Source organism: Rhinatrema bivittatum, chromosome 5 (genome assembly GCF_901001135.1).
Source record: "Rhinatrema bivittatum chromosome 5, aRhiBiv1.1, whole genome shotgun sequence".
NCBI classification, from domain to species: domain Eukaryota; kingdom Metazoa; phylum Chordata; class Amphibia; order Gymnophiona; family Rhinatrematidae; genus Rhinatrema; species Rhinatrema bivittatum.
In genome coordinates this window covers 360,718,034-360,738,657 of record NC_042619.1, presented here as the reverse complement: position 1 = coordinate 360,738,657, position 20,624 = coordinate 360,718,034, and the positions used below count along the sequence as shown (strand labels likewise).

Sequence of the window (20,624 nt, the reverse complement as noted above, 5' to 3'; positions counted from 1 at the left end):
ATGTTGACTGTGTCCCATTAAATCATGTCTTTCTATATGCTCTACGATTTTGATCTTTATTTATTTATTTATTTGTGTTCTTTTTTATTCCGAAATATAGCATAGTGCCTTCATTCCGGTTTACAGTGTAACAACAAATTCATACAATGAACAGTTATAAAATTATAAATATAATACCAAACAGATAGAATATATATATATAACATCTCAGTAAAATCAGATTATAACATGTTAGAATGAGGGTGGTTGTGAAAGGTTTATATAGATCATATCATTCTGCGTATGATTGTCTAAACAACCATGTTTTCAGTTCTTTTTTGAAGTTTTTGGGATCTTTGATGGAGCTTAGGTATCCAGGGATAGAGTTCCATTCTTTTGGTCCAGCTATAGAGAAGGCTCTACGTCTCGTAGAGGATAGTTTTGCAGAGGAGAGAGGAGGAATGAATAGTTGTAATTTGTCAGAAGATCTTGAAGAGCGGGGTGATTTGTGAATTGTAATCATGTTGTCCAGGGATGAGTTGTTGTCTTTGTAAATTTTGTTATGTAGGATGGTTAAGGATTTGTATTTTATTCTCTGTGAAATAGGTAGCCAGTGAAGGTTTTTTAGGGTTGGAGAGATGTGGTCAAACTTCTTTTTTCCGGTTAGTACTCGTGCAGCAGCATTTTGAAGTAATTGTAGTGGTTTTAGGGAGGATTTTGGAAGTCCTAAGAAAATTGCGTTGCAATAATCCAGACTTGAGAAAATGAGGGTCTGAAGAATTATTCTGAAGTCATTTGGGTACAGTAGTGGTTTGAGGTGTTTTAGTATCTGGAGTTTATGAAAGCCTTCTCTTGTTTTTATGGTAATGCAATTCTTAAGGCTCAGGTCATAATCAATCCAAATGCCAAGATCCTTTATTGGATTTTTCATTTGTATTTTGGAGTTGTCGATTTGGATGTATGGAATTTGAGAATAGTTTCTACTATTTTTCCGGGCACTGAAGTAAGGCTCACTGGTCAATAGTTACCCGGATCGCCCCTGGATCCTTTTTTAAATATTGGGGTTACATTGGCCACCCTCCAGTCTTCAGGTACAATGGATGATTTTAATGATAGGTTACAAATTTTAACTAATAGATCAGAAATTTCATTTTTTAGTTCCTTCAGAACCCTAGGATGCATACCATCTGGTCCAGGTGATTTGCTACTCTTTAGTTTGTCAATCTGGCCTACTACATCTTCCAGGTTCACAGTGATTTTGTTCAGTTCGTCTGACTCATCACCCCTGAAAACCATCTCTGGAACTGGTATCTCCCCAATATCCTCATTAGTAAACATGGAGGCAAAGAATTCATTTAGTCTTTCTGCAATGGCCTTATCTTCCCTAAGAGCCCCTTTAACCCCTCAGTCATCTAATGGTCCAACCGACTCCCTCACAGGTTTCTTGCTTTGGATATATTTTAAAAAGTTTTTATTATGAGTTTTTGCCTCTATGACCAAATTCATTTCAAATTCTCTCTTCGCCTGTCTTATCATTGTTTTACACTTACCTTGACAATGCTTATGTTTTATCCTATTTTCTTCAGATGAATCCTTCTTCCAGTCTTTGAAGGATGTTTTTTTTGGCTAAAATAGCCTCTTTCACCTCACCTTTTAACCATGATGGTAATCGTTTTGCCTTCCTTCCACCTTTCTTAATGCTTGGAATACATATGGACTGCGCCTCTAGGATTGTATTTTTAAACAATGTCCAAACCTGTTGAACCCTTTTAACCTTTGCAGCTGCACCTTTCAGTTTTTTTCTAACTATTTTCCTCATTTTATCAAAGTTTCCCTTTTTAAAATTTAGTGTTAGAGCTGCAGATTTACTTATTGTCCCCCTTCCAGTAATTAGTTTAAATTTGATCATGTTATGATCACTATTGCCAAGTGGCCCCACCACCGTTACTTCTCTCACCAAATCTTGCGTTCCACTAAGAATTAAATCTAAAATAGCTCCCTCTCTTGTTGGTTCTTGAACCAATTGCTCCATGAAACAATCATTTATTACATCTAGGAACTTTATGTCTCTAGCAAGTCCTGATGTTACATTTACCCAGTCAATATTGGGGTAATTGAAATCTCCCATTATTATTGCACAGCCAAATTGCTTAGCTTCCCTGATTTCTCTTAGCATTTCATCATCTGTCTGACCATTTTGTCCAGGTGGACGGTAGTATACTCCTATCACTGTACTCTTACCCAACACACATGGGATTTCTACCCATATAGATTCTACTGAGCATTTACTCTCTTGTATGATCTTTAACCTGTTGGACTCTATACCCTCCCGGACATAAAGTGCCACACCTCCACCAGGTAGATCCTCCCAATCATTGCAATATAATTTGTACCCTGATATAGCACTGTCCCATTGGTTATCCTCCTTCCACCAAGTCTCTGTGATGCCAATTATGTCAATCTCATCATTTGCTGCTATACACTCTAACTCTCCCATCTTACTTCTTAGACGTCTGGCATTGGCATACAGACATTTCAAAGTGTGGTTTTTGCTTGTTTTAACAACCTGCTTTTCAGTTGTTTGGGATAATTCAGAAATCATTAGCTTTGGTGATTTTTTACATATAGGCATATGAACTATGTTTGCTTTTAATGGAACCTCTCTGTTGGGATACCCTAACTCTCCTGTTTCATTAGTATCCTTCAAGGATACATTTCTCCGAACCATGCACTGCTGAGTGACTGTCGGCTTTCCCCCTTGTTCTAGTTTAAAAGCTGCTCTATCTCCGTTTTGAAAGTTAGTGCCAGCAGTTTGGTTCCACTCTGTTAAGGTGGAGCCCATCCTTTTGGAAAAGTCTCCCCTTTCCCCAAAAGTCTCCCCAGTTCCTTGCAAAGCTGAATCCCTCTTCCCTGCACCATCGTCTCATCCACGCATTGAAACTCTGGAGGTTTGCCTGCCTCTGGGGACCTGCACGTGGAACAGGAAGCATTTCAGAGAATGCCATCCTGGAGGTTCTGGATTTAAGCTTCCTACCTAAAATCCTAAATTTGGCTTCCAGAACCTCTCTCCCACATTTTCCTATGTCGTTGGTGCCCACATGTACCACGACAGCCGGCTCCTCCCCAGCACTGTCTATAATCCTATCTAGGTGACGCGTGAGGTCTGCCACCTTCGCACCAGGCAGGCAAGTTACCAGGCGGTCCTCACGTCCACCAGCCATCCTGCTATCTACATGTCTAATAATCGAATCACCAACTTCGATGGCCGGCCTAACCCTTCCCTCCTGGGCAGTAGCCCTGGGAGATTTGTCCTCAGTGCAAGAGGACAATACATCACCTGGAGAGCAGGTCCTTGCTACAGGATCACTTCCTGCTACACAGGGTGATGTTCTCCTACTGGGAGCAGAGAGTTTCCATCCAAAAATGAGAGACCTGCAAGCTGTGGTTCACCCCTTTGAGATCCAGAATAGGATGGAAGGTTCCATCCTTTTTAAGTGCCACAAAATAGACTGATTACCAGCCATGGCGCCGCTCAGAGGTGTGTTCTGGAACTATGGCCCTCACAAGCTGAAGTTTCACTAAAGTCATGGGATGTCTGCTGCTTGGTTGTGGATCCAGGGCGTAACCAAGACAATTCTCCTCCAATACTCACTGATCTTATGTTATCTAGGCCCAATCCTGGGCCATAGTAGAAGAAGTAAACTAGTGCTTTAGAGAACATTCAATTTTCCTATCTTGGAGGTCCTTCAGAGAAGTACTGCCCTCCATCAGAATGATGGTACATCTAGTAAGTGCTGTAAGAAAGGTGGCAACATTAAGAGATGAAAAAAAAAAGTGCTGGAGTGCCACCAGAGGAAGAGAGTATAGTGTCTGCAAATTCTTAATGCCCCTGAAAACAGACTCTGGGAATTCCAACTTGGCTAGCATGATTTCCTTTCCTTCAGAGTGGAATGGAAGAGCATTAATGATCTTGCAAACCCATTTAATAAGGGGATCCAAAACTGAAGTCTCCTCCATTTTAGAATCCTCCAGAGGCACGCCACCATCTGATGAATGAGTGCAGACATTTCATCTCTATGGAAGTGCTGAATTACGGTGTCATCCATCTTATCATAATGGAGCTTTCCTTCCTTTAGGCAAGCACAGTTGGTGGAATCCATGGGAAACTCAGAACATGTAATCTATTGACCTTTATGGGATCCTGCTAGGTGCTTGTGACCTGGATTAGCCACTGTTGGAAACAGGATACTGAGCTTGATGGACCTTGCGTCTGGCAAACCTTATGTTCTAAGAGCAGACTCACACTGCTGGCTGAAGCCAGTGAGTTGGCCCTAAGTCTGTTTCAGAGCCGAAAACCAACAAAATTCCTGCTGCACCACCAGTTGTTCTACCATCTGCTCAAGGTAGAGAATACTGGATTTCCTCCAAGCTACACCACCTGTAATTAGTGTAGATGATGTCAGGCTGGGAACACCATATTCTCTGCTAATAGGGGGGACAGAACCCACTTGTATGGACTGGAGTAGCAGGAATAAAAGAAATGAAATAAATGAAATAAATAAATAAATAAAAGTTTACACTAGATCAATATCAGGATGAATGAATAGCATCAAGTGATTCCTAGAATCAAATCTAGGAACATCTGGAGAAGCAGTTTCTTCAGAAATTGACATTAACTCCTAATGATACATTTGCTTTGGATACTGACAATCATTGGGATAGATTTTAAAAGAAGCGCACACATGTACGCCCGATTTTATAATATTGTGCGCGCACGTTATAAAATCAGGGGTCAGCGTGCGCAAGGAGGTACACAATTATGCACCTTGTGTGCGCCGAGCCGTGCTGCCTTCCCCCGTTCTCTCCCCCTAACCTGACCTTCCTACCCCTTCCCCTAACCTTTCCTCCCCCTAGCCCTACTCTAACCCCCCCCCCAAATTTTAATTTACCTTTTACGCCTGCCGGCCAACTGCCAGCTTGCAATCCCAAGCACAGTGGCAAATGGCCGCTGTGCCTGGAGCCTCTGACCTGCCCCCGCCCCTTTAGTAAAGCCCTGAGACTTACACGCATCCTGGTGTTTTACGTGCTTCACCGGGCCTTTTGAAAATAGGCCCGGCGTACGTAACCTTTTTAAAATCAGGCCCATCATGTTTACATTTACTAAAATATAAATGGCCCCATTTCTCAAGTTTCTCTTTAATGGTTTTATAATAATTTATGAATGAGAAGCTCATAGATGGGTAACAAGTCAAACTTTAAATTAGTGGATATTTTTAATGCGATGTTATGCTTTAATTTAATTTTAAAGAATAGATAAAATACATCAAGTTACTACAGCTATTCCCTGCATATACAACATTATTTACAAGTACACATGGCCAAAAACATCTGGTCCAATAATAGTCATCATAGGTTTTATAATATATGTTTACCAATACTAACATTTGCCATGGAGATGAAAGCTTGAGTAGCGTCATATTCTTCTGCAATATAGTTGAAAGCTCTCCAAAGTGCTGCTCCAGCATCCTCATTCCCATCAATTTCTTCAGTATTAAAAACAAAAACGAATCCAATTCTATAGACAAAATAGTTATAGGATGCTGTGAGTAATAAACCTTAGGACCTTCTAGAAGTTAGAAAACAATGCTAACTTTAAGGATTTAAAAACAGATACTTCCAAGACTCACATTTAAAATTAATTTTAGTATGTAAATAATGAAACAAATGCTAAAGGGAAACAGAGGTAAGCTAATAAAGCTAATCAACCCCTGGCATAAATCTATGATAGAAGGAGCCCTTTAATTGTAGAAAATAAAATAATCAATATATACAGAAGAAGAGCCTCTCTCTGGCTTGCGATTATGGTAACAAAGTAAACTTTTTATTATGTATAATTTTCATGCTAAGGATTGATGATGCTTGAGATACTTTCCTCCATGTCTCTCCAAGCCTATTTTAAATAGAGTGATTCTGAGATTTAGGTCCCATTTATGTGGTAAAAATAGAGTTAACTACAACAATGAAATAGCATAGAACTCCACATTATAATATGATCTAACCCAAAAACTCAAGAGTGCAAAAATCAAAACAAATATTACTCAACCATTTGATTAATCAATTTACATCCAAAAGCTCAATAAGAGGTCGATATCAGTATTTGTATGTTAAATTCAATCTGCTGTCTTACGTTCCCAAAGGGCTTTAGACAGAACCATTTTTAGCATTACATTGTAATTTACCGTCCTCTTCAAAGGTCGCTTAAAACTTTCCACACATTATTTTTAAACAAAACTCATAAAATTCAAAAAATGAGATAACGTGGGTGGAAAAAAACCACGTAACGTCCTTAAAAACTCAAAGTAATGGATAAACTCCCATGAAGCTTCAGCCAGCTCATTTACATTGCAACCAACACCGACAGCATTTTGGCAATCCATGCTTACCTCAGAGGTAATATCTGCCGAAGTCTATAAACAGAATGGGGTAGATTTTAAAAGAAGCGCGTGAGGCCTACATGTGTGCGCGCACATGTACACCCGATTTTATAACATGCGCACGCATGTTATAAAATCCGGGGTCGGCGCGCGCAAGGGGGTTCACAATTGTGCACCTTGCGCATGCCGAGCCCGCTCTAAGCCATGCTGTCCAAAATCAGAGCAGCCTCGGAGGGAACTTCCCTACCCCCCCAACTTCCCTTCCCCTACCTCCCCTGCCCTTTCCCCCTACCTTTGATGACTTCTTTTTTTTTTTTTTTTTTATTTCAAAACTTACTTCAGCCCTGGGGCTGAAGTAAGTTGCATGCGCCGGCCAACTGCCGGCACGTGATCTCTGACACAGTGGCAAATGGTCTCTGTGTCAGAGGCCTCTGGCCCCGCCTCCTCCCCTCCCCTTTTTGCAAGCCCCAGGACTTACACGCATCCCGGGGGTTTAGGCCCGGCACGCGTAGCTTTTTGAAAATCCGGCCCAATTTATCTATTATAAATTTCTTACTAAGCTATTCAACTTTTAAAATCCATTTCAAACTAAAAAATTATAACCTGCATTTGGACACCATATCTAACTAATGTGGCATGACTCAGCTTTTTACCCTTACTTGATGTAGCTACGCTCTTTTAATACAGTTGGATGAAATGAAATCCTTCCCATTTGTGATGGTTTTACCACTACATCTCATTAACATATCAACCTAACTCAAAATCCTGTCATGGCTCACCATCTATTAGTTCTTAAAAAGCATTGTTACCCTAACCAATTTAACCATGCTCTTCAAGAACTAGTGAATGAAAAAGAAAGAAAAAAAGAAAACCCTCTCACTAATAATAACACAGTGGAAATACCACTGCATCTTATTGACAACAATATTCTGATATAATTTAGCACCCTTTCTCCCATTCTTTAAAACTATTTTGAAAAAAGAATCACAATCTGCTGTCTGTACCAGAACATTCAGGGCCGCTACTTGTACTCGCAGGGAATTGTATGCCAGACCCTTATCCAGCCCGTCCTGCAAAAACTGAAGGATCAGAGGTACCGAAGCCTCCGTAGGTCGGGCCCCACGATCGGCACACCAGGCCTCGAAAACCCTCCACACTCGAACATAGGCAACAGAAGTAGAGGGTTTGCGAGCCCGGAGCATCGTGGAGATTACCGCCTCCGGATAGCCTCGGCGGCGGAGGCGGCGCCGTTCAAAAGCCAGGCCGCAAGACAAAAGAGTGCCGCCTGCTCGAAAAATACCGGTCCCTGCTGCAGGAGCCGAGGAAGATAACTCAGACGTATAGGACCGTCCACTGCCATGTGGAGTAGGTCTGCAAACCAAGGACGACACGGCCACTCCGGAGCTACAAGAATCACAGGGCCGCTGTGATTCTCTATTCTGCGAAGTATCTTGCCCACTAAGGGCCAGGGAGGAAACACATAGAGCAGCTGATCTGTCGGCCACAGCAGAGCTAGAGCATCCACCCCCTCTGCGCCGCGCTCCCTTCTGCGACTGAAGAAGCGTGGGGCCTTGGTGTTGAGGGCGGTCGCCATCAAGTCCAGTCGTGGCGTTCCCCAGCATCGAACCAGGAGATCCATCGCCTCGTCGGAAAGGGACCATTCGCCGGGGTCCAACCTCTGTCGACTCAGATAATCCGCCTGAACGTTGTCCACGCCGGCGATGTGGGAGGCTGCGAGCCGAACCAGATGGAGTTCCGCCCATGCCATCAGGAGCGTGGTTTCGGCGGAGACCTGTTCGCTCCTCGTCCCGCCTTGACGATTGATGTAAGCCACCGTGGTCGCGTTGTCCGAAAGAATCCGTACCTCTCGGTTCCGAAGTAGGGGGAGGAAACGTTGAAGAGCGAAGCGTACTGCCCTGGTCTCCAGACGATTGATCGGCTACCGTGCCTCCTCCGGAGACCACGTCCCCTGTGTGGCGCTTCACCCGCAGACGGCGCCCCACCCCACGAGGCTGGCGTCGGTGGTCACTACCACCCAAGAGGGAACTTTGAGAGAGACGCCGCGGGCCAGGTGATCCGGGACCAACCCCCACTCCAGACTGTCTCGCGCTGACTGGGGAAGGGGCAGAATCACCTGATACTCCTGCGACACTGGTTTCCAGCGAGAAAGCAGGGACGCCTGCAGAGGGCGTAGATGTGCGAATGCCCAGGGCACCATGTCGATGGTGGATGCCATCACTCCCAGAAGCTGCAGATAATTCCAAGCGGTGGGTTCCGACAAGGCCGCGAAATGACGCACGTGCTCCCTCAAGGAGAAGGCCTTGTCCGCACGCAGGAAGACCATGCCTTGCTGAGTGTCGAAGGTCGCCCCCAGAAAATCCAAGCGTTGAGATGGAACGAGGGAACTCTTGGGAAGATTCACAACCCAGCCCAGGGAGCGAAGCATCTCCAAGACTCTGGCCACCGAAGCCTGCCCATGCGAGAAAGACTTTGCCCGCACCAGCCAGTCGTCCAAGTAGGGGTGCACTAAGATCCCCTCTCGTCGAAGGGCTGCCGCCACCACCACCATGATCTTGGTGAAAGTCTGCGGGGCCGTCGCAAGACCGAAAGGCAGGGCCCGAAACTGAAAGTGCTGACCAAGGACCTTGAAGCGTAGATAACGCCTGTGTTCCGGACGTATGGGGATGTGCAGATACGCCTCCGTCAGATCTAGGGAAGCCAGAAACTCCCCCTGGTGGACTGCTGCAATTACCGATCGCAGCGTCTCCATGCGAAACCGGGTGACCCGCAGCGAGCGGTTTACCTCCTTCAAGTCCAGTATGGGTCGGAACGAACCGTCCTTTTTGGGAACGACGAAGTAGATGGAATAATGGCCCGAGCCCACTTCGACGAAGGGCACGGGGACAATAGCCTCTATGTCCTGGAGTCGGTCTAATGTCTGTTGAACCGCCATCCTCTTGAGATCGGAGCCGCAAGGAGAGAAGACGAACCTGTCCCTTGGCGGACGGACAAACTCCAAGGCGTAACCGTGTTGTATGGTGTCCAGGACCCACTGGTCCGAAGTTATAGTTGCCCACTCCTCGACGAATCCCGTGAGCCGACCCCCGATGGGTGGACTGGAGGAGTGGGTCGCTCTGGCATCATTGGGTAGATTTGGTGGAGGGGTTCCCCTGTCCTGAAGCCTCTCTCGCGGGCCGCCGCCCGCGAACGGAACGCGACCAGGGCTGTGGTCTACTGGAGGCTGCGCGAGAGCTAGGTTGCCGGTACGATCTGTAACGCCGCTGTGCCCTAGCTCTGGTCCTAGTGGAGGCAAACGCCCGGTAAGGTCGCTGCCTATCTTCGGGCAGACGATGTACCGAGTTCTCCCCTAGAGACTTGATGATTTCGTCTAGGTCATTGCCAAAGAGGAACTTCCCTCGAAATGGAAGAGATCCCAGGCTCGACTTGGAAGAGGCGTCCGCCGACCAATTACGCAGCCACAGAAGTCTCCGAGCTGCCACTACCGAAACCATGGACCGAGCCAGTACACGGAAGAGGTCATACAGAGCATCCGCCCCGTAAGCAATGGCAGACTCCAGAGTGTCGGCCTGGGCGGCTTCCTCCGGAGGTAACTGCTGGGACGTTAAAAGCTGTTGGACCCAGAGGAGACTGGCCCTCTGAGTCAAAGAACTACACATCACGGCCCGCATTCCCAAGGCCGAGACTTCAAACACCCTCTTGAGAAACGTCTCCAGCTTGCGGTCTTGCGTGTCCCGTAGGGCCGTCCCGCCCGTGACAGGGATCGTCGTCCTTTTCGTCACCGCTGAGACCGCCGAGTCCACCTTAGGAAACCGGATGAAATCCAGGAAATCCTCCGGCAAGGGATACAATTTTTCCATGGCACGGGAGACCTTCAACGACGCCTCCGGGACGTCCCACTCCCCAGTAAGGAGCTGTAGGAAGGACTCATGCACCGGAAAAGCCTTTGCCCTGGGCCTGAGGGCGGCCAGCACCGGATTCCCTTTTTTGGATGACGTCGCAATCGCCGGGGCCACTGGTGCCGGGGGATCCGGAGGCGGATCCAGATCGAGTTCCTGCAGGGTCTGTTTTTATTTTTTATTTATTTATTATTTTTTTTATATACCGACATTCATCTCAATTGAGATATCACACCGGTTTACATTCAGGTACTGTAGGTATTTCCCTATCCCCAGAGGGCTTACAATCTAAGTTTTTTGTACCTGAACAGGTACCTGAAGTACCTGTTGAAGAAGGTCCTCCAACTCCTCCTTGTGGAAAATCTGCAGGGCGCGTGGATCATCGCCTTCCGCCTGTCCCTCCGTGTGTGCAGGATCCGGAGGGTCCGAGGGGTCGAACACCGACGAGAAAGCCCCTCCCACCGCACGCGGCTGGGATGGCAAAGTAGAGGTCCCTGGAACTGCCCCAGCCGGGGTCAGGGGCCCGGGAGGAGTGACTGCGAGTTTCGGAACCTTGGGCGCAGGAGGACCTGCTGAGGCACCCCCCGGATCTGCCAATCCCTGTAAATATGCTGTGTGCATTTTCAAAATAAAATCCGGGGAGAAAAATGGCAGACCGGGAGGCAGCAGCAGCCGGATCCCCTTGAGGCTGATGAGCGGGCTGTCCTTCCTCGGGGCTTCCGTGCCGGCGGGGAGGCCCCTGAACTGCGCCTTCTTTCTCCGGCGAAGTCGCTGCGCCCGGATCCCCCTCCAAAATGGCCGCCCTTCCCGCCATCGGCGAGAAAGTGGCCGGCCCACGCTTCCCTGGCTGCGGGGAGGGTGGCGTCGGGAACGAACCCAAGGTGTGCGCGTCCCCTTCCCCTTCGGGGAGGCATCGAGGACACACCCCCTCCCTCGAGAAACGAGACCCCAGGTCGCCGCAGGTCTCGCAACGTGAAAAGCGCAGCATATCAATGCCGCTGAAGAAAAAGCGCCTCGGGGGGGGCCAGGAGGAAAAAACGCACCGCGGGGGAGCCCAAAGGCCCTCTCAACCCGCCCAACCAGTCCACAGGCGCCGGCGGGAAAAATCCCCTGCCGGTGCGCCCAGGCCCGAGACAAGTTCGCTGGGCCGCGGGACCGAAGTGTGCCGGAGCCGGCAATACCGGCAAAAGAGAAAACGAAAACATCTGAAAAGAAGAAAATTCACAACGAACTACACTTACCCCCAAGGTAAGGAGAGGAACAGCAGAAGGAGGCAGAAGAGAGGAAAGCACGCCTCCTCAAAAATCAAACTACTTTTTTTTTTTTTTGTTAATAACTTGATCCAAATTGCTCAGGGAAATGACAGAAAGAACTGAAGAAAAAGTCAAGAAAAACCAAAAACCTGTCACTCTGGGGAAGCACTGATTTCCCCAACTCACATCTGCTGGAGTCAGAAAGATACTGAGCTCCAGCGGGACTCTCGAGCTCTGTTCTGACTCCATCTGCTGGACGGGGGACATAACCCACCGTCTGGACTGATCCTGGTACGTACAGGGAACACTAGATAGCTCCATCTCTCTGTTGTACTGCTGTCTGTATCTTAACAGTACTGAGTGGGCAGTTATTTAGGGCTGCTAAAGGAGTAAGGATACTTAATCTAGTGTAAAGTCCCTTAAATGTATTATTTGTATTTTTATATTTGCTGTCCATAACCAGCAAGGGTACAGCAGTTAATCTATTTATAAGGGCAAAGTTACTCCCTTGTTTTATCTAGATCCCCAAATCACTCATTATGAAAAATTTCCTCTTGTCCTATAAATTGGCATAACAGTCTATAAATCAGAAATTGTGCTTAGGGTAGATGAGGAGTGGGTGGGATTTGGGGAGGAAGGGCAGGCAAAAAGAATCAAGAATAAGCAAGATTTTTTTTTAACTTCTAAAAGACTACACAGCACAGAAATAAGCTAGATTATTTTTATTCTAAAAGGCCAAAGGACACAGGAATAAGATCGATTTTTTTATTTTTTATTTACATTATGGCCTTTGTGACCGGTAAGCCACTTTAAAGCAAATAAGTACATAAGAACTTAAGAAATTGCCATACTGGGTCAGACCAAGAATCCATCAAGCCCAGTATCTTGTTTCCAACAGTGGCCAATCCAAGACACAAGTACCTGGCAAGTACCCAAAAACTAAGTCTATCCCATGCTACTGATGCCAGTAATAGCAGTAGCTATTCTCTAAGACAATTTGATTAATAGCAGTTAATGGATTTCTCCTCCATGAACCTATCCAAAAGTTCATTCAGTACTGATGGTATTTACCTGTCCCAGAAGGTTTAGAATCTAATGACATATATACCCAATTCTTTCCAAACAGAACATTTATATACAATTTTTGAGCAGGGTGTTATCTTTACATTTATTAATTACCTTACAATAATTCTCAATCTGATTTACAACAAACAAAATAATAAAATACAATAATGCATACAATAAAAACTGCAAAAAACAAAAACAACATAAACCCAATAGTAAAATCTCTTGTGGCAAAAATAAACATTTATTCAATCTGACAAAGGCCTGGGAAAACAATCAGATCTTTAATGATTTTTGAAAACCTAAAAGATCCTTAATTTCTCTCAATTCTGGGGGCAAAGAATTCCAAATATTTGGCACAACAACTGAAAACATCCATGAACTCTGCTCCTTCAGTCTGTCTCAAGTAATAATGCACAATCAAATGCTGTTTCATGCCAGCAGATGTTAGGGTGCAACCTACTACTAGGTTTACCATACAACCTACTACTTGGTTTACCATACTACTAGATGCAACCTACTACTAGGTTTACCATACACAATGCTAAGACCGCTCCAAATACTACAGAACACTGCAGCAAAAATTCTGACTGGTAAAAGAAAAAGATCACATTACCGAAATCCTGGCTGAATTACACTGGTTACCCATTGAGCACAGAATACAGTACAAAACACTATGCACTACACACAAATTAATACATAACGAAAAATCAGAATGGCTGAACACAGCACTTCGTGTACATGTCCCTCATAGAAACCTAAGATCAGCCAACAAAGCACTCCTAACTATACCTTCCGTCAGAACAGCAAAACTAACCCAAGTAAGAGAAAGGGCATTATCATTAGCAGGATCTATACTATGGAACACCATGCCTCTAGAGATCAGATTACAAAGAGACATCAAAACTTTTTTTAAAAGTTTAAAAACCTGGCTCTTTAAACAAGCTTATCACAAAGAGAATGGAGAATAGAAAACAGAAAGGAGTAGGGAGCGGGCAGTAGAACATCCACGCACAGCACCTAACCCAATATGCGCGTTTTTTAAATTTATTTTTATTTTATCTCACTACTAAAAGAAAGATTCAGTTTTTAAAATTATACTTGTTATTAAATATGATACAGGTATAAAAGGACAAGATTTATCACATTCACCAAATAGTACTTATCACAAAATTATGTAACTGAACCTTTATGGCACCTGTTTAGATTATATGGTTCTATACACTTAATCAACATTAATTTATGTGCCTTACTGTAAACCGTTGTGATGGTACTTAATGACGGTATAAAAAAGTTTTTAAATAAATAAATAAATAGATAAACTTACTTTCTCTTTCCTCTCTCCTTCATTTCTCCATATCTTTCATGGTCTTGCATCCTGCCTCACAAACCATTTTCCCAATCAGTTCTATTATCTCTTACCTACCTACCAACTTTCCTATCTCCTAATTTCACCCCTCTTCCCAGCTCCTTTTACCCCATCTCTCTTATCTTCTCTCTAATCCTAATTCCCCCATTCTCACTACTTCATGTCTCCCTCTCTTGTCTTACACCCATTCGCCTAGTTCCATATTTGTCTTTTGCTTTTCTGGCCCTGACATTGTGGACTTGTTACCTGTCACAATTCGACTTGAGAAACAATATCTTAGATTTAGAAAACTTTTGAAGACCTTTCTGTTCTACAAGACCTTTCCTGTTTGAGTTCCTTATATTTTTTTTAATTTTTATCCTATTGAGAATCATTTAATGTGTTTTTACAGTGTATTGCTGATTAGTTTATATTTCAAGTTTTATGTTTTAATTAGTGTTAATTAAGTATTATTTTTTATGTATATTTTAGTGTACTGTTAATTAGTTTTCTATTTTTAAGCTCTGTATTTTAGTGTTTTTATGAATGTTTTATTGTTTTGCTCATTTTGATTTTATTGTAAATCACTTATTTATTTTTAAGAAAAGTGCTCCATCAAATGTAATAAACTAACTAAAATGTTTACCCTTTGGACTCACTCTCATCTACTTTCTTCTACTTCAGATCCCCTCACTAGCTCAAGTTCCTTTTCTGTTGCTCAACCTCTCCCTGGCTCAGGTCCCTATCTTTTGTCAACCCCGGACCCTCTCTCTCTCACTCTCTTTATCACCCTCTTCAGCTCCCTCCAACCTCATGTCCTCTCTTCCTCAGATTCGGTCTGCCTCACTCCTGATCAACTGTACTTTTTCAATCTTCCCTCCACCTAAAATGTAATCATGTCAGCTCCACCAGTCCCAGTCCTCTCCCCTCTCCAATTCTCTCTCTCCCCCTACCCCCCACCACCTTATGTAGGTCTCCTCTTCCTATCCCCACTACCACTCCACTTCCTTCTCCCTGCCCCTCCCACCATCATCTCATGTAGGTCCTCCTCTCCTGTCTGCACCACCACCCCTAGCTCTATCCCACTTCCACTCCATGTAGGCTTCCCTCTCCCTGCTCCTCCACAATTCTTGAAATTTTTGATCTCCTCCTCTGAACCCTGGGGATCATGCCTCCAGCTCTTCCCTGGGCTTCCTGCATCAGCAGAAGCGGTTCTTAATAGTGCATCAGATTCCTTTGCTGTACAGTGCCATTTTTGCAGTGTGAGCCACAAAATCTATGGAGACTTGCAGTTCACACTGTGAAACGGGCCCCTTGCTGCAGAGGAAGCCAATGTGCTATTAAGCACTGATTCTTGTTTATCAACCATGCATGTGGTTGGATATGGCTTGGAAGCAGAACTGGCCCAGCCAATCAATAGTTGATGCCAGTGGTACCTGAGGCACCCCCTTGCCTCATGGTACCATGAATGACCGCCAAGCTTGCTTACCCTAGAACCGGTACCGCTGTCCATACACATACAGGTGAAAAAGGATATAAATTAAAAATAGCAAGGGGAGAGGGCAAGATGACTACCATAATAGGATGCTGAGTAGTACTATGACCCCCCAAGTAGTACTATGGGGGTGATTTTTCAAATCGAATTAGGGTCCTAATGCCCTTGATAATGCCATAACATGTGATAAATAATGCATTGCGAAATGCAAATGCAAATTTGAAAAATGTTGTCAAGTGAGTGGAGTTTGAGCAGAGTAAATGAAAATGAAGGGTGCTTAATGTTGCGTGCGATACTATAATGGGATTTAATGCTGGAAACAACTACACCTTTTTTCCCAGCATTATACCTGTTATCGCTGTGTGTTATGGCAGAAACGGAATTTATCATAAATCCCAGTAGGGGGGGAGGAAAGAGGGCGGGAGAGAGAGAGAGAGCGCGCCTCTGGGGAGGCACACATATTAGTCAACTTTTTATACCACTGTAAGAGGGGGCATTCTGAACTCGGGTGAGGTTTTGGTGGTGTGCTAGGTTTTGGGGGGCAGTTTTACATGCACAGTTACCATCATAAGAACATAAGAAAATGCCATACTGGGTCAGACCAAGGGTCCATCAAGCCCAGCATCCTGCCCCCAACAGCGGCCAATCCAGGCCACAAGAACCTGGCAAGTTCCCAAAAACTAAGTCTATTCCATGTAACCATTGCTAATGGCAGTGGCTATTCTCTAAGTGAACTTAATATCAGGTAATAGACTTCTCCTCCAAGAACTTATCCAATCCTTTTTTAAACACAGCTACAATAACTGCACTAACCACATTCTCTAGCAACAAATTCCAGAGTTTAATTGTGCGTTGAGTAAAAAAGAACTTTCTCCGATTAGTTTTAAATGTGCCCCATGCTAACTTCATGGAGTGCCCCCTAGTCTTTCTACTATCTGAAAGAGTAAATAACCGATTCACATCTACCCGTTCTAGACCTCTCATGATTTTAAACACCTCTATCATATCCCCCCTCAGTCGTCTCTTCTCCAAGCTGAAAAGTCCTAACCTCTTTAGTCTTTCCTCATAGGGGAGTTGTTCCATTCCCCTTATCATTTTGGTAGCCCTTCTCTGTACCTTCTCCATCACAATTATATCTTTTTTGAGATGCGGCGACCAGAATTGTATACAGTATTCAAGGTGCGGTCTCACCATGGAGCGATACAGAGGCATTATGACATTTTCCGTTTTATTCACCATTCCTTTTCTAATAATTCCCAACATTCTGTTTGCTTTTTTGACTGCCGCAGCACACTGTACCGACGATTTCAATGTGTTATCCACTATGACACCTAGATCTCTTTCTTGGGTTGTAGCACCTAATATGGAACCCAACATTGTGTAATTATAGCATGGGTTATTTTTCCCTATATGCATCACCTTGCAATTATCCACATTAAATTTCATCTGCCATTTGGATGCCCAATTTTCCAGTCTCACAAGGTCTTCCTGCAATTTATCACAATCTGCTTGTGATTTAACTACTCTGAACAATTTTGTGTCATCTGCAAATTTGATTATCTCACTCGTCGTATTTCTTTCCAGATCATTTATAAATATATTGAACAGTAAGGGTCCCAATACAGATCCCTGAGGCACTCCACTGTCCACTCCCTTCCACTGAGAAAATTGCCCATTTAATCCTACTCTCTGTTTCCTGTCTTTTAGCTAGTTTGCAATCCAAGAAAGGACATCACCACCTATCCCATGACTTTTTACTTTTCCTAGAAGCCTCTCATGAGGAACTTTGTCAAACGCCTTCTGAAAATCCAAGTATACTATATCTACCGTTTCACCTTTCTCCACATGTTTATTAACTCCTTCAAAAAAGTGAAGCAGATTTGTGAGGCAAGACTTGCCCTGGATAAAGCCATGCTGACTTTGTTCCATTAAACCATGTCTTTCTATATGTTCTGTGATTTTGATGTTTAGAACACTTTCCACTATTTTTCCTGGCACTGAAGTCAGGCTAACCGGTCTGTAGTTTCCCGGATTGCCCCTGGAGCCCTTTTTAAATATTGGGGTTACATTTGCTATCCTCCAGTCTTCAGGTACAATGGATGATTTTAATGATAAGTTACAAATTTTTACTAATAGGTCTGAAATTTCATTTTTTAGTTCCTTCAGAACTCTGGGGTGTATACCATCCAGTCCAGGTGATTTACTACTCTTCAGTTTGTCAATCAGGCCCACCACATCCTCTAGGTTCACCGTGATTTGATTCAGTCCATCTGAATCATTACCCATGAAAACCTTCTCCATTACGGGTACCTCCCCAACATTCTCTTCAGTAAACATTGAAGCAAAGAAATCATTTAATCTTTCCGCGATGGCCTTATCTTCTCTAAAATCAGTAAAGATTTTATGTGATTTGGAGTGATGAAAGGTATAAGAAGAGGAGATTTGTATAATGTAGTCTTGACCTAGCTTGATGCACTCTCTATGTAGCTGCTATCAAGCTAGGTCGAGAGTACAATGTACAAATCTCATTTTTGTGAACCTTTAGTCACTCTAAATAACATCAAATCTTCACTGATGACAACTGTGCTGTTCGTACCTGACAGTACATGTAAAACTGCCCCAGAAACCTAGCCCAAACAAACAAAACCTCACCCCAAGTTACTAGTTGCCCCTCTTACAGTAGTAAGTTTACTTATATGAGAGCCTTATAAACAGTCTTTTGCTCTCTCTCTCGCTCTCTGTGGTACCTGAAAAATTAGCCTAACCCCGACCCTTTTTATCGCGGATGCTATTTTCACGAAAATTATAGCAAAATGTTAAATCTAGGCCTATATCTGATATTTCTTTGGGTTATTATTTCCAGAAATTACAGCCTTATCCTTTCTTAGTAGTGAAGGGTCTAATGGATAACCATGTTATTGCCTATGAAAACCAGTATCCTGAAGGGAGCACCATAGAAGAGTCTTCTTCTGAGTTGGGGATATCTTTGAGCTCCAGTACTAGAACTTCCCCTACACCGCCAACAACTCCGCTCTCAATTGTTTCCCCTGTGGTAGAGACGCCATCACTGCAGAGACCTGAAGAGAGAAACCAGCAAGAAACAATAGCCACATATATGCTGCTACAGTGGAAAGCTGAGACCTTAAAGGACATCCAACCCTAAGGGACTGCTTGCCCATCTACCCAGAAGACGGAGATTATAGGCAGTACAACAAAGGTTAGTGTGGTCTCTTCTGCTAAACTTTGGGTGCTGGTGCCTGCTCCAGTTTTGCTTCCTGCATTATTAGGGAAGAAACAGGGAACCAGCAGGATACCAGCAAAGACGTTACTTTGGAAGATGCTTGGGGGTTAATCTGCAGAACAGAGAATGTTCTAGCTCAGCCAATTTCTCAAACATGTAATTTAACTGAGAATGCAGCTTCCAAATTGGAGGATCATGAGAAAAGGCTTGGAGATGCTGCCAACTGGATAAGATGAGCCTGCAAGTATCCTCCTTTTAAGATTGCAGGCATTAAAGACTCTCTAGCTCTGCATTCTAAGTTGAAGCTTTAGAGAATTCATCTAGGAGTAAGAACTTGCGCATTCTCAATTTTCTTAAAATCATGCTTCTATCCCCCAAGAACTTTTCAAAGATATGTAAGGGAAGTTCTTAAAATTCTTGATGAATAAATTGTTGGGATTCCCAACATCTACTACATTCCATTGGGAAGGATGAATGAATTGTGAAGGAGTGGATTAGATACTATCACTACAGACAGTAGGGGTGTGCATTCGTTTTGAACGCATATGTAAAACGCAACTTATTTTTTTTTTAACTTAAAAAAGTGATGAGGCGCAACGATCGCGATTTCCAACTTATTCAACATAGCTATGCTGAATAAGTTGGAAATCACGATCGTTGATCCTAAATAAACACTTAAACCCCCCACCCTCCTGACCCCCCCAAGATTTACCAAAACTCCCTGGTGGTCCAACGGGAGGTCCGGGAGCGGAGGCGCGGTGAATCACGTGACGTCGGCGTCACGTCGGAGTGACGCGGACGTCACGTGGTCCACCGCGCCTCCGCTCCCGGACCCCTCGTTGGACCCAACCGGAACTTTTGGCCAGCTTGGGGGGGCCTCCTGACCCCCCAAGCTGGCCAGAAGTTCCGGTTGTGTCCAGCGGGGGTCCGGGAGCGGAGGCGCGGTGAATCACGTGACGTCCGCGTCACTCCGACGTGACGCCGACGTCACGTGCTCCTCGCAAAGGAATACAGGAATGGCTTCCTGACTCCCCGCTGGACCACCAGGGAGTTTTGGTAAGTCTTGGGGGGGGATTAAGGAGGGTGAGGGGTTTAAATTTTTATTTAGGGAACCGGTGCACGTATGGACATAGCCTCAACTTATGGAATTCTACATATGTCCATACTGACCGAAATTGACCCTCACCTTCGACTTATGGACTTATGAACATAAACTTTTTGTCTGCACATCCCTAACAGACAGTCTGGACTTATTAGCCTTCTGGAGTCATCTTAGGATGAAATATTTAATAGGCAACATTGCTAGTCTCTCTATGTACTGCGATAGATGCAAATCTGGTGTTATGTTTGTACTTTAAAACACTAGAACTGCTGGCAAACGCATTTACATTAAACCACGAGATGAACATTATAAGAAAATAAGATATGCCATACTGGGTCAGGCCAAAAGTCCATCAAGCCCAGTATTCTGTTTCCAATATTGGCCAATCCAAGTCACAAGTACCCAAACATTAAATAGATCCCATGTTATTAATGTCGGCAACAAGTAATGGCTGTTCCCTATTGATTAATAGCAGTTTATGGACTTCTCCTCCAGGAATTGACCCAAACTTTTTTTAAACCTAGTTACACTAACTGCCTTGCCCACTTCCTCTGGCAATGAATTGCAGAGCTTAATTGTGCAAGTGAAAAAAAAAAATTCCTGCTATTTGTTTTAAATGTGCTACTTACTAACTTCATAGTGTCTCCTATTCCTTATATTATCCGAAAGAGTAAATAACCTATTCACATTTATCCATTCAAGTCCTTTCATGATTTTGTAGACCTCTATCATATCCCCCCTCAGTAAGCTCTCCTCCAAGCTGAAAAGCCCTAACCTCTTTAGCCTTTCC

The 20,624-nt window shown here is 44.2% G+C and overlaps 1 protein-coding gene across 3 annotated transcripts in view; it reads right to left on the bottom strand.

The window, feature by feature from the left end:
• The window catches only part of UGGT2 (UDP-glucose glycoprotein glucosyltransferase 2), a 1,031,439-nt gene that overhangs the window by 555,208 nt on the left and 455,607 nt on the right, over positions 1–20,624 (bottom strand). For all 3 annotated transcript variants that reach the window (XM_029604715.1, XM_029604718.1, XM_029604716.1), the window contains exon 15: positions 5,422–5,554. In XM_029604715.1, the coding sequence (XP_029460575.1) occupies positions 5,422–5,554 (133 nt within the window). The remainder of the gene's footprint in view (positions 1–5,421; positions 5,555–20,624) is intronic.